General features: G+C 37.4%; 1 protein-coding gene across 7 annotated transcripts in view; it reads right to left on the bottom strand.

Annotated features, from left to right (window-relative positions):
- The window catches only part of SRRM1 (serine and arginine repetitive matrix 1), a 34,633-nt gene that overhangs the window by 14,341 nt on the left and 6,439 nt on the right, over positions 1 to 13,853 (bottom strand). For 5 of the 7 annotated variants that reach the window (XM_070404371.1, XM_070404374.1, XM_070404372.1 and 2 more), the window contains 6 exons: positions 13,576 to 13,691; positions 11,793 to 11,996; positions 9,170 to 9,364; positions 8,336 to 8,455; positions 5,596 to 5,870; positions 651 to 731 (listed from right to left, as the gene is read on the bottom strand). In XM_070404371.1, coding sequence (XP_070260472.1) covers positions 651 to 731; positions 5,596 to 5,870; positions 8,336 to 8,455; positions 9,170 to 9,364; positions 11,793 to 11,996; positions 13,576 to 13,691 — 991 coding nt within the window. The remainder of the gene's footprint in view (positions 1 to 650; positions 732 to 5,595; positions 5,871 to 8,335; positions 8,456 to 9,169; positions 9,365 to 11,792; positions 11,997 to 13,575; positions 13,692 to 13,853) is intronic. The other 2 variants (XM_070404373.1, XM_070404375.1) reach the window with 2 other exon arrangements.

The raw sequence follows: 13,853 nt of genomic DNA, 5'->3' as shown, positions 1-13,853 counted from the left end.
GATGGATGCATTTAGAAAGTGTTTCTTTAGTTATGCATACAGAAAATGTAACATATTCGAATAGGAAAAAGGTCTCTTAAACCTTTATCTGATTGGGTCAAACAATACAACTATCTCACACACACACACTTTTTTTTTTTTTTTACAAAGAAGGAAAAGCTCAAAACGCCAACTTAAATGCTGATTTAAACCATCACCACCAAATGTAATAAAAATAAACTTCTTTAGTCCTGGCCAATGTGGCTCAGTTGGATGGGCGTCATAACATGCACCGAAAGTTTGCGGGTTCCATTCCTGGTCAGGGCACATACCCAGTAGGAGGTGTGAAGGAGGCAGCCGATTGAGGTTTTGCTCTCACATCAATGTTTCTCTCTCTCTCCCTCTCTAAAAATAAATTTTAAAAAAACCTAAAGGATGATACTGCTATCCACATTGAAGATGTGAAAGAAATGAGGCTAAGATAAATTAAGTAATTAAACAAACAAAAAGCAGTTAAAGAGTGGAGCCTGGGATTCAAACTAGGTTCGTGTTACTTCAGAGTCCTAGCTCTTAACAACTAATATCCTGTAATTAATCTTTAACCAGAAGGGTTTAATCAAATGTGCTACAAACAGAATTCATCTTAAAACAAACATACACACAGAACTTACCTGATTCAGATAACTCTACTTTTCTAGGCTTGGGTGCTGGTGAAGGGGACTCTCTTTTCTCAGTACCTTTATGTTTTGTCACTAGAAAGAGTACAGAAAAAAACCACTTATAAAAAGAAAACAAAACAAGGCTTCACAGGACATGTTAATACAAAAATGGGGTGACTATTCTCATAAAGAATTTACAGAAAATTACAAAATTTCTGTAAGGACTTTGTCATCACCTGGGCAGTACCTGAAGTAGAAGCAAGAATTTTTAGTACTGAATGAAAAGCCCCAATAATGATTTAGAATCTTGAGATTCACCCAAAAGAAAGAATAGTTTAGAGAAATTGGGAGCTGTTTCTGAGTAGAACAAGCTTTATGCTATGTGTAACATCAACTCAGTAAACCTCTGTGTGCTACCTCACAACTTAAAACATTCTAAGGAGGCCTCATCAACACAAAAGCTTTCAAACACCCACTATGAGTAGGTTCAGTAAGTAGGTAATTAAAAAATTTTATCTGCTGAAATTTTCAGAAAAAGATATTTGGTCTGAAGAGGAGGAATAAACTAGCCACCCAAGAGGCTGTAGGTTCTTTATGTACATAGAGCATATATAACCCTCACAATAGCACGAGGGATTTTAAACTACCTATAAAAAAAAGTAGACCTTCACAATAGTGAAAATAATTAAACATGAAGGTTGCAAGGTTCTTTCTAAAGCTCAAAGGGAGGTTTAAAAAAAAAGCAGCTGCAGCTCTGAAATATAACCATAGTAGTAGAAGAGCTGTGGGTACCTTATGAATTATCCAACTTACCTTTTTCCAATTGCAAGGAAAATTATTATAGCAACTACCTTTTGTATGTTTGCTATAAGTACTGTTGCTAATATCACAGTCCCCCTCCTTTTTACGAGAGGTGTGACGTTTAAATACAACTAACCTTGAAGTCATAAGGATAATTTAAGTGAACTAGGATCTGACCCTAACACTCTATTTCTGGATACAGGCTTTAATTTTCAACAACTACTACTTCTGTCTATAATAGCCATCCATTGCTTCAACTTAAAATAAAAAGTATAGAGAGTTATAACTATTAATCTTATAGATTAACCTGAACATCATTTGACAGCATTACTGTAAGAACTAAACTTGAAGACAATATGATCCCCCTCAGGACCTTTACAACTGTTTGTTTGTTTTTTAATTTAAAGCAATTACCATGGGATGTTTGACCTAGGATACAGATACATTTCATTTAACAAACACTCATATTCAGAATTCTATCAAGACTTATTCAAAGGGCAGTAACTTAAGAGAACTAGTGATCGAAATCAACAATTAAGTCCAAGCCGGTTTGGCATCAGCCTGCAGACTGAAGGGTCCCAGGTTCGATTCCAAGCAAGAGCACATGCCTGGGTTTGCGGGCTTGATCCCCAGTAGGGAGTGTGCAGGAGGCAGCCGATCTATGATTCTCTTTCACCATTGATGTTTCTATCTCTCCCTCTCAGAAATCAATAAAAATATATTTAAAATAATAATTAATAATACATAAAAAAGCAATAAAATCTCTGCTAAAGTAGTCAAACTAAAGAATTCACCACTATCCTTTTTTTTTTTTTTAAATATATTTTATTGATTTTTTACAGAGAGGAAGGGAGAGAGATAGATAGTCAGAAACATCGATGGGAGAGAAACATCGACCAGCTGCCTCCTGCACATCTCGCACGGGGGATGTGCCCGCAACCCAGGTACATGCCCTTGACCGGAATCGAACCCGGGACCCCCCAGTCCGCAGTCCGACGCTCCATCCACTGAGCCAAACCGGCTTTGGCACCACTATCCTTTTAAAACCACCAGCACTTGAGCCTTGGCCAAGTAGTTGATTAGAGGGTCATCCCAATATTCCAAGGTTGCAGGTTCAATCTTCTGTCAGGGCACATACAAGATCAACCAATGAACATATAAAGAAGTGGAACAATAAATCAATGTTTCTCTCTCTCCCCCTTCCTATCTTTCTCTAAAATCAATAAATAAATGTTAAAAAAAAGAAATGAAACAACCAACGTTTTATTAATGATTCTACCTAATAAGCCTTTTGGTCAAACTGATGGACTGGGTAAAGAATGATTAACGCCTAATTAGTTATCATGAAATATGATAGCACTATAAGTGCATTTAAAACCTGTATTTTAATAAATTCAAATAAATAAAATAGAAAGGCTTAAAAATGTTTAGGGATATGAGGCTTTTTTTTTCCTGGTTAGTATTGCCCATTTCTAAAATTTGTTTTTATTGATTTTTTTTTGAGAGGGAGGAAGAGGGGGAGGGGGAGAAAAAGTGAGTGAGAGAGAGAGGAAGGGAGAGAGAGTGAGAGAGATATCGGTTGCTTCCCGTATACACCCTGACTAGAAATGGAACCAGCAACCTTTTGGTGCATGGGATGTCACTCTACCAACTGAGTCACACTGGCCAGGGCTTCCCCATTTTTAAGTGTCAGTTTATCTTCAATGCTTGTAAAAGCTTTTATAGACAACCCATTATCTACAAACCCACATGTTTAAGTTACCACCTTGGAAAACTGGGTTCCAAAATGTGGATGTCAGAATGTATTTTCCCCTAGGAAACATTAAAAGCGTGGTTGTATTTGGAAGATGGCTGGCAACTCCCTACTTAGTAAATAATACAAATTTAACCATACATTATTTACATTTTCTCCTGTAAAAAATATGCATTTGGAGTTTTTCCTAACTCAATCTAAATGGCTTAGCTAAAGTAGTCCTTAATTATTGTTAATATAGTCATCATTAGACAAGTATACATTATATACTCCTACTCTGGTTCAATGACTGACTGAATCAGAATATTACTAATATTATAATGTTAATGTCCCATTGAAGTTTGCCCAGATGAGATTTTATTCATCCAAATGTTTTTATTTTTTGTATTCAAGGGGCAAAAATCATTCTAGTATGAAGTCAGAAATCTTCTAAGTCAATTGAAAAACCAGTATTTGGAATTTATTTCAGCAGTCCCTATGAATTCACCACATGCGAATGGGAGGAGGCAGGAGAGGGTAATGGGGGGATAAATGGTGACGGAAAGAGACATGATTTGGGGCAGTGACCACACAATATAATACACAGATGGTGTCTTATAAATTGTACACCTTAAACCTATATAATTGTATTAATCAATGTAACCCCAATAAGTTTAATAATAAAAAAAACTTCCATTACCACAGGTATAGATCCTCTGGTAAACATAATTAACTATCCCACTGATTTCAAAGCACTTCTTTTTGTTCTAAGATGCCACTTTATGACATGCCATTGATTACATTATATTCCAAATAATTTACCTCTTAAATCCCCCAAAATACTTTTCCTGCCTCTCTCCCACTCCATTTGCCCATCATCAATAACAGAACCTTTATTGAAAGCCCTGATTGGTGACTACTATATGAATTACAAAAGTAAAGCCTATTACATTTCGATGTCATTGCTCGTATTAGCCATGAAGACTGCAAAAAAAGGAATTTCTGAAATCATGGTACCAGGTGTACAGAAGCCAAAGAATTTCACCCTGCCCTCCATTCCCCTCCTCCAGAAATCAAAACAGGCATTTTGGAGTAGGAGAGTTTGACCAAGTATACATTTTTTAACTGGAAATGAGAACCCAAATTCCAGTCCAGGTTGGCTGGCCCTCACCAAATCACTTAACCTGAGAACCTATTTCTTGATGACAATCTCTAAAATTATTTCTAGCTCTGAAATTTCATCACAGATGACTAGGATCATGTTACCATAAAGTTATTCCCAAGTAGTAAGAACCAGTATTCAGCTTCAGTGGTCACAAGGCAGCCTCTGACTACAATGATCACAGAACATCTCTTTGGCTAGGTCCCAGAATCCATAGGAATAGAACTAGTCCTTAGTCTCCACCATGACCTATTTCTTGCTTATGTACATATTCACTGCGACTTGTTTCTGAAAAGCAGCAGCCTGCTCCCCGCAATAATATATCAAAACACAAGCAGTTCGTACCTTTGAAGATTTTTCAAAGGTAACTACTAATTCTTAATAATTAACCTATTTTAACAGGGATGCAGTCCTTCTGTTCAGGTACACTTATTACCCTTTGGCTATATGATGCAAACAGAAAAATCATAACTTGATGTGTTTTTACAAAATTGACATGTTGCTCCTTAAAATCCAAATTACTATAGCCTCTTTTTAGATTTCCCCCCTCCACCACTACTCACCTTTCAGGTGTCTTTCTCATTCTGGCCCTAAGCACCAAGGCCCGATTCCATTCAAATAGATCCTATAGTGTGTATTTAATACTAAAGGAACAAACCCCAATAGACCACAACCTTCACTCAAGACTAACACAGTCAATATTCTACTTGCCTGGCAGGATCACAGATCATAAATTCCTCAGAAATCAATCTACAGAATAAAGCAAGAACAAAACGCAAGAACCCTGCCTAGAGCCTAAATTTAAAAAACAAATCAGCTTTTAAGAGGACACCATGTCCTTCCTTAGAGAGCACATGTGGCCAAGAAAATAATTAAAAAGAATATGAAGTCCTCAAACAAAAAAATCTTCAGGGCTTGGGGAGTTAATTGATCTCATAGTAATACAATGATCCCTTATCATGATGACACAACTTTGATGTTACCCAAAATCAAACAGCACCGACTAATAATTTATTTCTCTACCTACACAATGCCAGAGGGCATTGCTAAAAACAAAACACATGTAAAGTCTATTACAACAAATCTCAAGAACTTAAAGCAGGAAAGAGAAGGTGAACGAACCTCTGAGCAATTTACAAACACCACATACAAATACTACCCAGAAACTTCATACTTTGAAAGGTGAAAGGGGTGACCAACAACTGACAAGCACTCCATAAGTAAATGAAGAAAGGATATATGTTTATTTGTTTGATTTTTACCTTTACCTGAAGTTCTCCCAGGAGAGACAGAAACACGACTTTTTCTTGTCCGGTTTGACTGCTGGGGTGTTGGGGAATGACGAGTTTTTGGCGGAGGAGTTGCCGGAGGTGATGGCCTATGCCTTCGCCTTGGAGGACTTGCTGAGGGAGACAACCTACGCATTTTTCGAGGGGGGCTGGATGTCCTCTTAGGAGGCTTCTTTGGCGGTGACCGGGAACGAGACGAAGAAGAGGATGAACTACTTCCAGACAAGGATGCTGATGAACGCCTTCTTCTGTGAAATAAAGTATTCATACTCAGTAACTGCACATTTACAAAGGTTATGTACAGTTTATACAAAAATACAGCTATTTTTATCCAACTTTTGAGTTTATGTAGCTAAGCAGATAATGAGTTTTAAAAATAGGAAACAAAACCATAACCTACCACAGGTAACAGCTAAAGACTAACTATGAAGAAAGAAATTATTCTGATAAATCTATGTTTGAGTTGTCTTTCCAGTTATAAAATATGTTGAGTGCTAATAACGTAACTAGCCAGTCTCATTCTTCCTTAGGAATGATATCAGTGCTTTGGAGTTTGCATACAATGTTTGGGTGGCAAGGTATTTTCCATTTAGTAACAATGTCAAGCAACCTTTAGATGCCTTTTTAAAGAGATGCGAAAGATAAGGAATTCATTTAGCTACATAAACTTAGAAGCAGGGGTCTCTCGAATTCTGCGGCAAAATTTGTGTTAAGTTCTGTTGCAATTATGTGTACCTGCAGAATTCACCTTTGGCAGAAGAATTCCTGAGAACCTGAAAAAAAGAAACCCTACCTTAAGTGTGAGATAAAAACTACCTGAAAGGGAATCTTACACAATCTGCAAAATATTTTGATTGCTAAACGGCTCAATTAATAAAACATGCTGTTTGCAAAACTCCAATATAAAAATTAGCTGTTTCCACTAATCCTGTACTAGAAATAGAAAGCACCAGTATTACTTTTCTCCTGAGAAATCAATTTTAGAAGTGTGATGCTTAAACTGCCTGACCATTTATATCAGTCTCATTTATCAACAGTAACATTAATCCTATAATTTTTAATGGTTATAAAAATGGTTCAATTTACCTTGACAACTCTTCCCCACAGAAAAATATTATCTTTTTAAAAACTATGGGATTCTAAAAACCCTCAGTTTGCAGGAACAGCAAAAATTATGGAGCTTATTGTTCCCTCTCTTTATTTCCAACTAGTTTCGGTCCCCTGAAAACAACCTTAAAAGATTCAAACACAAAAAATTCTGTCCTGAGTATAATCTGAAGCATAACCATCAGAGTTCCCTTCTAAAAACACATGAATGCACTGATTGCCAAGAAGGCACAGAACTTTGCTCTCAGTGCACCAGGCCTCTATTTTGGACAATACAGCAATAATCTTTTTTTTTTTTTAAATATATTTTATTGATTTTTTACAGAGAGCAAGAGTTAGAAACAGAGAAACATCAATCAGCTGCCTCCTGCACATCCCCTACTGGGGATGTGCCCACAACCAAGGTACATGCCCTTGACCGAAATCGAACCTGGGACCCTTTAGATCGCAGGCCGATGCTCTATCCACTGAGGTAAACTGGTTAGGCAGCAACAATCTTTTTGTTAAAAGTGATAGGTCAAACATTTTACTTTGTGCCAACTTTAAGATTTAAAAAAATAGAACATTGTGTATTAACAGGGTTTCTTTAATGTCCAGTCTCTTAAAAAATAACCAGACACCAAACTGCTAAAAGGTTTTATCTATGGAATGGGATTATGGGTAAAGAGAGAGAGAGAGAGAGAAACATAGATTTGTTGTTCCACTTATTAATGCATGTTGTTTAATTACTGTATGTGTCCTAACTGAGGATCAAACCCACAACCCCGGCACATCATGACGAGGCTCTAACCAACTGAGCCACTGGCCAGGGCTGGGTAATTTTTATTTTTATTTCTGTTTTAACTGTTTATACTAAGTACTCATTTCAATAAGGACAAAAAGCAAAACAAAACAAACAAACAAAAAAAACATTTAAAAAATATAAAAGTATATGCCCGGCTGGAGTGGCTCAGTTAGTTAAGTGGGCTCAATTCCCACTGAGAGCACATGCAAAAAAAGAACTGATCTATGCTTCTCTCTCACATTGCTGCTTCTCTCTTTCTCCTGGAATCTTTATAAGGATGTCCTCAGGTGAGGACTTAAAAATAAATAAATAAAAGTATAATTAATGCAAATAGATTATTTTAATACTGGTAAAAGCAGCTTACTGGCTTTATTGTCATCTACTGTTCAGAAGCCAGTGGTAACTAAAATCCAAAAAAAGAGGTTAGGTGACTAATTTCCTTACTTCATAAGACTTCTTGGTGGGGCCTGAAAGGATATCTTAACAAGAGGTATCAATAAGATGGTAGGGGGCGGGGTGGGCTGGAGGGGGTCAATGGGGGAAAGGGGGCGCATATGTAATACCTTCACAATATAGAATTCAACAATTAAAAAATAAAAAGATAAATTTCTTCTTTTTTATTTTCCAACAATAGACTAGCATTATTTTTCATGCAAATAACAGCACACATCAAATGAGATAGGCTCTTTGGAAGACATTACCTATCACACATGAGTTCTTTCTTCCAAGGGGACACTAATATAAAGATTAGCCTAAAATAAATGTATGGTCCACTTCCATACACCTAACAATTTCAAATTAAAAAAAGAAAAGAAAGCTCACCGTCTCACTGGAGATCTACTCCTTCTATGCCTTGGTGGAGGAGGCATTCGTCTTGGTGGAGTTCTTCTTCGAGGAGATGGCCGCCTTCTTGGGCTTGGCCGCCTTCTAGGTGAGTATGATCTGCCATAACAAAAAAATTAGGGCCTGAATAAATCAGGAACACAAAATAATCTGTTTGACATAGTTTTCTCAATAGCTATATTTTCAAAAACATTTCATAGGATATAATTCCATTTATGTAGAGATTTTTATGGTGTAAACTGTCCTCAAATTCTCTCTGTAAACCCAAAGAATAACATTTTACTAAATGTTTTCTATTGCTTTGAAACTAGTTACCTAGCCTGGCTGGCATGGCTCAGTGGTTGAGTGTCAACCTATGAACCAGAAGGTCACAGTTTGATCCCCGGTCAGGGCTTGATTCCCAGTGTGGGGCTTGTAGGAGGCAGCCGATCAATGATTCTCTCTCACCACTGATGTTTCTTTTCTTTTCTTAAATTTTTTTAAAAATTAATTTCAGAGAGGAAGGGAGAGGGAGAGAGATAGAAACATCAATGATAAGTGATTCCCTCCACACTGGGGATCGAGCCCGCAACCCAGGTATGTGCCCTTGACCGGAATCAAACCTGGGACCTGTCAGTCCGCAGGCCGACGCTCTATCCACTGAGCCAAACCAGCTAGGGCATCACTGATGTTTCTATCTCCCTCTCCCTTGCTCTCTGAAATGAGTAAAATTAAAAAAAAAAAGGAAAAAAGAAAGAAATAGTTACCTAACCCTATCTAGGAGAATAGCACATAAAACCTAAGCTCTGTGCAAATCCTAAAGCCACAAATCACCTTGATCTGGATCTATGGCGCCGTCTAGGTCGATTATGAGAAGGAGAGCGAGAACGTGTCCGGGATCTTGATTTGGAACGTGACCGAGATCTTGGTCGGGTCTTCTCCTTTTCCTTTTCTTTTTTGGAATTTTTCTCCGGAGTAGGTTCTTTAGGCTCTGGTACAGGTTCAGGCTTGGGAACTTTCAGGATATCACTATGGAAGAAAAAAAACCCCACAGATTTATTTTCCCCCTCTTCTACTCAGACTCCTAAGTCATATTTTATTTTATATTTTTATTGATTTCAGAGAGGAAGGGAGGGGGGGAAAGAGAGATAGAAACATCAATGATGAGAGAGGATTACTGATCAGCTGCCTCCTACATGCTCCACACTTGGGATCGAGCCCACAACCTGGGCATGTGCCCTGACCAGGAACTGAACCATGACCTCCTAGTTCATAGGCTGATGCTCAACCACTGAGCTACGTCAGCCAGGCTTAAGTCATATTTTAAATGGAAGTTATTTATCTTTGTAAAAAGTTTTTAGCCCTAATACCTGACAAAGGAGGCAAGACAGTCTCTTCAATAAATGGTGCTGGGAAATTTGGTCAGATACATGCAAAAAAAATCAAACTAGATCACCAACTTACATCATACACAAAAACAAACTCAAAATGGCTAAAGGACGTAAATGTAAGACAGGAAACCATAAAAATCTTAGAAGATTTCATAGGCAGCAAAATATCAGACATATGTTGTAGCAGTACCTTTACTGATAAGCTCCTAGGGCAATGGAGACTAAGGAGAAAATAAACAAATGGACTACATCAAAATAAAAAGCTTCTGCACAGCAAAAGAAACCATCAACAAAATAACAGGAAAGCCCACTGCATGGGAGAACATATTTGCCAATGATATTTCAAATAAGTGTTTAACCTCCAAAATTGACAGAGAACTCATACAACTTAACAAAAGAAAGATAAACGATCCAAACAAAAATGGGCAAAGGACCTAAGTAGACACTTTTCGAAAGAGGACATACGGAAGGCCAAGAGACATATGAAAACATGTCAAAGTCACTAATCAACCAACAGATGCAAATCAAAACAACAATGAGGTACCATCTCACGCCTGTCAAAATGGCTATCATCAACAAATCAACCAACAGCAAATGCTGGCGAGGATGCGAAGAAAAAGGAACCCTTGTGCACTTTTGGTGGGAATGCAGACTGGTGCAGCCACTGTGGAAGACAGTATGGAGTTTCCTCAAAAAGTAAAAAATGGAACTCCTATTTGACCCAGTAATCCCACTTCTAGGAATATATCCCAAGAAACCTGAAACACCAATCAGAAAGGATATATGCACCCCTATGTTCATAGCAGCACAATTTACCATAGCTAAGATTTGGAAGTGCCCATCAGCAGATGAGTGGATTAGAAATACACAATGGATGCCGAAACCGGTTTGGCTCAGTGGATAGAGCGTCGGCCTGTGGACTGAAAGGTCCCAGGTTCGATTCCGGTCAAGGGCATGTACCTGGGTTGCGGGCACATCCCCAGTAGGGGGTGTGCAGGAGGCAGCTGATCGATGTTTCTCTCTCATCGATGTTTCTAACTCTCTATCTCTCTCCCTTCCTCTCTGTATAAAAAAGCAATAAAATATTAAAAAAAAAAAAAAAAAAAAAAAAAAAAAAAAAAAGAAATACACAATGGAATACTACACTGCTATAAAAAAAGAAGGAACTTTTACCATTTGCAACAGCATGGATGGACCTGGAGAGCATTATGCTAAGCGAAATAAGCCAGCTGGAGAAAGTATCAAATGATCTCACTCATATGTGGAATATAATGATCAACATAAACTGAGGAACAAAAATAGATCCAGAGACAAATGGGTGGGGGTGTGTGTGTGAGAGAGATCAACCAAATGACTTGTATGCATGCATATTAGCATAACCACTGGACACCGACACTGGGGTGGTGGGGGCATGCCCTTGGGGATGGGAGTGGCAGGGGTGGGGGTGGGGAGTAGGGGGTCAACTGGGGAAAAAGGAGACATATGTAAAACTTTAAACAATAAAAAAGTTTTCAGCCCTACTCAGTTGGTTGGGCATCATCCTGTGCACCGAAAGGCTGCTGGGTTTGATTGTCATTCAGGACACATGTCCAGGTTGCAGGGTCAATCCCCCATAGGGGACATGCAGGAGGCAGCGGATTGATGTTTCTCTCTCTCCCCCTTCCTGTCTAAAAAATCAATAAAAAAATTTTTTAAGAAATTTTCAAAATCTGTGAAGACTTCTCCCGAGCTCCAAAAGATCAGTGAAATCTAGTGAGAGCAACCAATAATTCTAATTGCATACATTTTTTAAAGTGCAGGGTTGCCACAATATTAAGAAGAAAAAAAAGCAAGTTATAGTATATAAAATATTTTTTAAAAATACAACCAAAAGAAAGCAGTGGTCACCTGCCAGGCATTTTACTTATATTCTCTTACACAATTTTGACTTTTTCTACAAGCTGAATAATTGAAAAAATTTTAAAAATAAATCAAGTAGTTTTGTTTCAAACTTAGGTATTGTATTTGGGTTCACTTAATAACAACCTAAAAGTGTGATATTTATAAATGAATTTTTATGTACTTGCCTAGTAGAAGTGGCCTCTTGTACTGAAGGTTCTTTTATTTTTGCTGATGGTTCTGGGAGCTCAGGAGTTTTTTCCTTCTTTTCTGGAGCAGGGGAAGGACTCCGGCTCTTGGTTCTGTGACGGGGAGATCGAGAATGACTGCGCTTTCTCTCTCTCCTGACAGGGGAAGATCGTCTTCTAGGGGAAGGAGATCTGGATTTGCGTCTAGGATGAAAGCAATTTTTTCAGATTTTTGAATAATGTGGACTGGGGGAGAGGGTCAAAGGCAGAAGTGAAGATTAATCTTTTTAATTAAATCATTACTGTTTATATCTGAGAAGTTCCCTATAGAAATAAGATATCCTATCACATTTACTTAATAGGGAAAGGGCCAAGAAAAAACCAGGAAGGCAAGCAAAACAGTAACATTCTCTGGAATACCGGTTATAACAGAGAAAAGCATTGACCTGTGACTCTAGATCAGCCGTGGGCAAATTACGGCCCGTTTGAAATGAATAAAACTAAAAAGACCGTACCCTTTTATGTAATGATATTTACTTTGAATTTATATTAGTTCACACAAACACTCCATCCATGCTTTTGTTCTGGCCCTCTGGTCCAGTTTAAGAACCCATTGTGGCCCTTGAGTCAAAAAGTTTGCCCACCCCTGCTCTAGATATTGGTTCTTAATTTGTTCCAGAGGTCCTCAAGGAGACCAGAGACCAAATTTTCAGAGGGAAATGATGCTTAAAAGTACAGCTGACTCTTGAACAACGAATGAGGGTATTAGAGGCACCAACCTCTAACTTTTGACTCCCTAAAAACCACTAATAGCCTACTGTTGACCAGAGCATTACCAGTAACAGTCAATTAACACATATTTTGTATAGTATATGTACTGTATACTCTACTCTTATCATAAAGCTATAGAAAAAATATTAATAAAATCATAAGGGAACATAAAAATATCATACTGATATTGTACAGAGAAAATGTATTCCAGAAAATGACCAATGCAGTTAAAACAATAGGTTCTTCACAAGAGAAATATATTAAACTTGTATAAGATAGCCTTTCTGAAAGAGAAGCCCCTCTTTCTTTTCAAGTTTCCCTTAACTTGAAGAGTAGACCTGGTTCATCAATAAGTAATTACCTCTATGATTTGTGCTTAACTCTAGAAAGCAGGTTTTCATATCAAATATATAAATGGAAGGGACAAAGAAATTACCTCCTCCCTAAAAATGAAAAGCCTAATGGAATTTTCACCTTTTACCACAAATATAGTAGAAGCTGAATCCTGGACTTAAAAATGGGAACCTAACCATAGTCTCACTGAAGGAAGAAGAAAACAAATAAGCAATCTGTTTTGGGCTTAGTAAAACCATCTAAGAAAAGCAGCATAAGGAATTAGAAAAGTATATAAACACCTAATGGACCCAGATTTTTATAAAGAAGCAAATATAAAGAGAAAAGATTGGACAACATTAAAATAACTCAAATAAATTAAATGCTAATTTAAACTAAAGCAATATGGGAAACAAGTCTAGATTTTGACTCAAGAATTAAGAGTTAAATAATTCACCAAGATTTGAGATAAGTATAGTCAAATCATCTATCTCAAACAACAGATGAAATATTTTAGTCCAGAGGCAAGCAGTAGTTTACTAAGAAAATTGTATGATGGGAGAAATTCTGGGAATAGTGCAGTTAGCTTCCTTAGTAACATGTAACTTTCTACATACAGAATACCTTAACAACTAAAGTACTTATAAAAAGACTAGGCAATGCATCTAATGTACTGTACCTTCGTGGGCTTCGAGACCTTTCCCTTTTTTCCCTGCTGCTTTCTTTTTCTTCCTTATCCCTCTTATCTTTGTCTTCATCTTGCTTTTTCATAGATGCCAACTTTTCTTGTTCTATCTGCAAAGATGATGTTTTCCAAGTAAACATAGCCGAATAGCTGAGATCAACAAGACTTTGCACATCTGACAAACACCAATGCTATAAACTGTCATTTCATCAGCCTCTACTTTTCAACAAGACTCTTCTTTCTTCATTCACTACAGGCACTTATTAAGATTG

This window comes from Myotis yumanensis, unplaced genomic scaffold, assembly GCF_028538775.1.
Source record: "Myotis yumanensis isolate MYYU_CA2020_CCGP unplaced genomic scaffold, mMyoYum1.0.hap1 SCAF_2, whole genome shotgun sequence".
In the NCBI taxonomy this organism is placed as follows: Eukaryota; Metazoa; Chordata; class Mammalia; order Chiroptera; family Vespertilionidae; genus Myotis; species Myotis yumanensis.
Note: the sequence above shows the minus strand (reverse complement) of the source record. Positions and strands in the feature narration are given on the sequence as shown.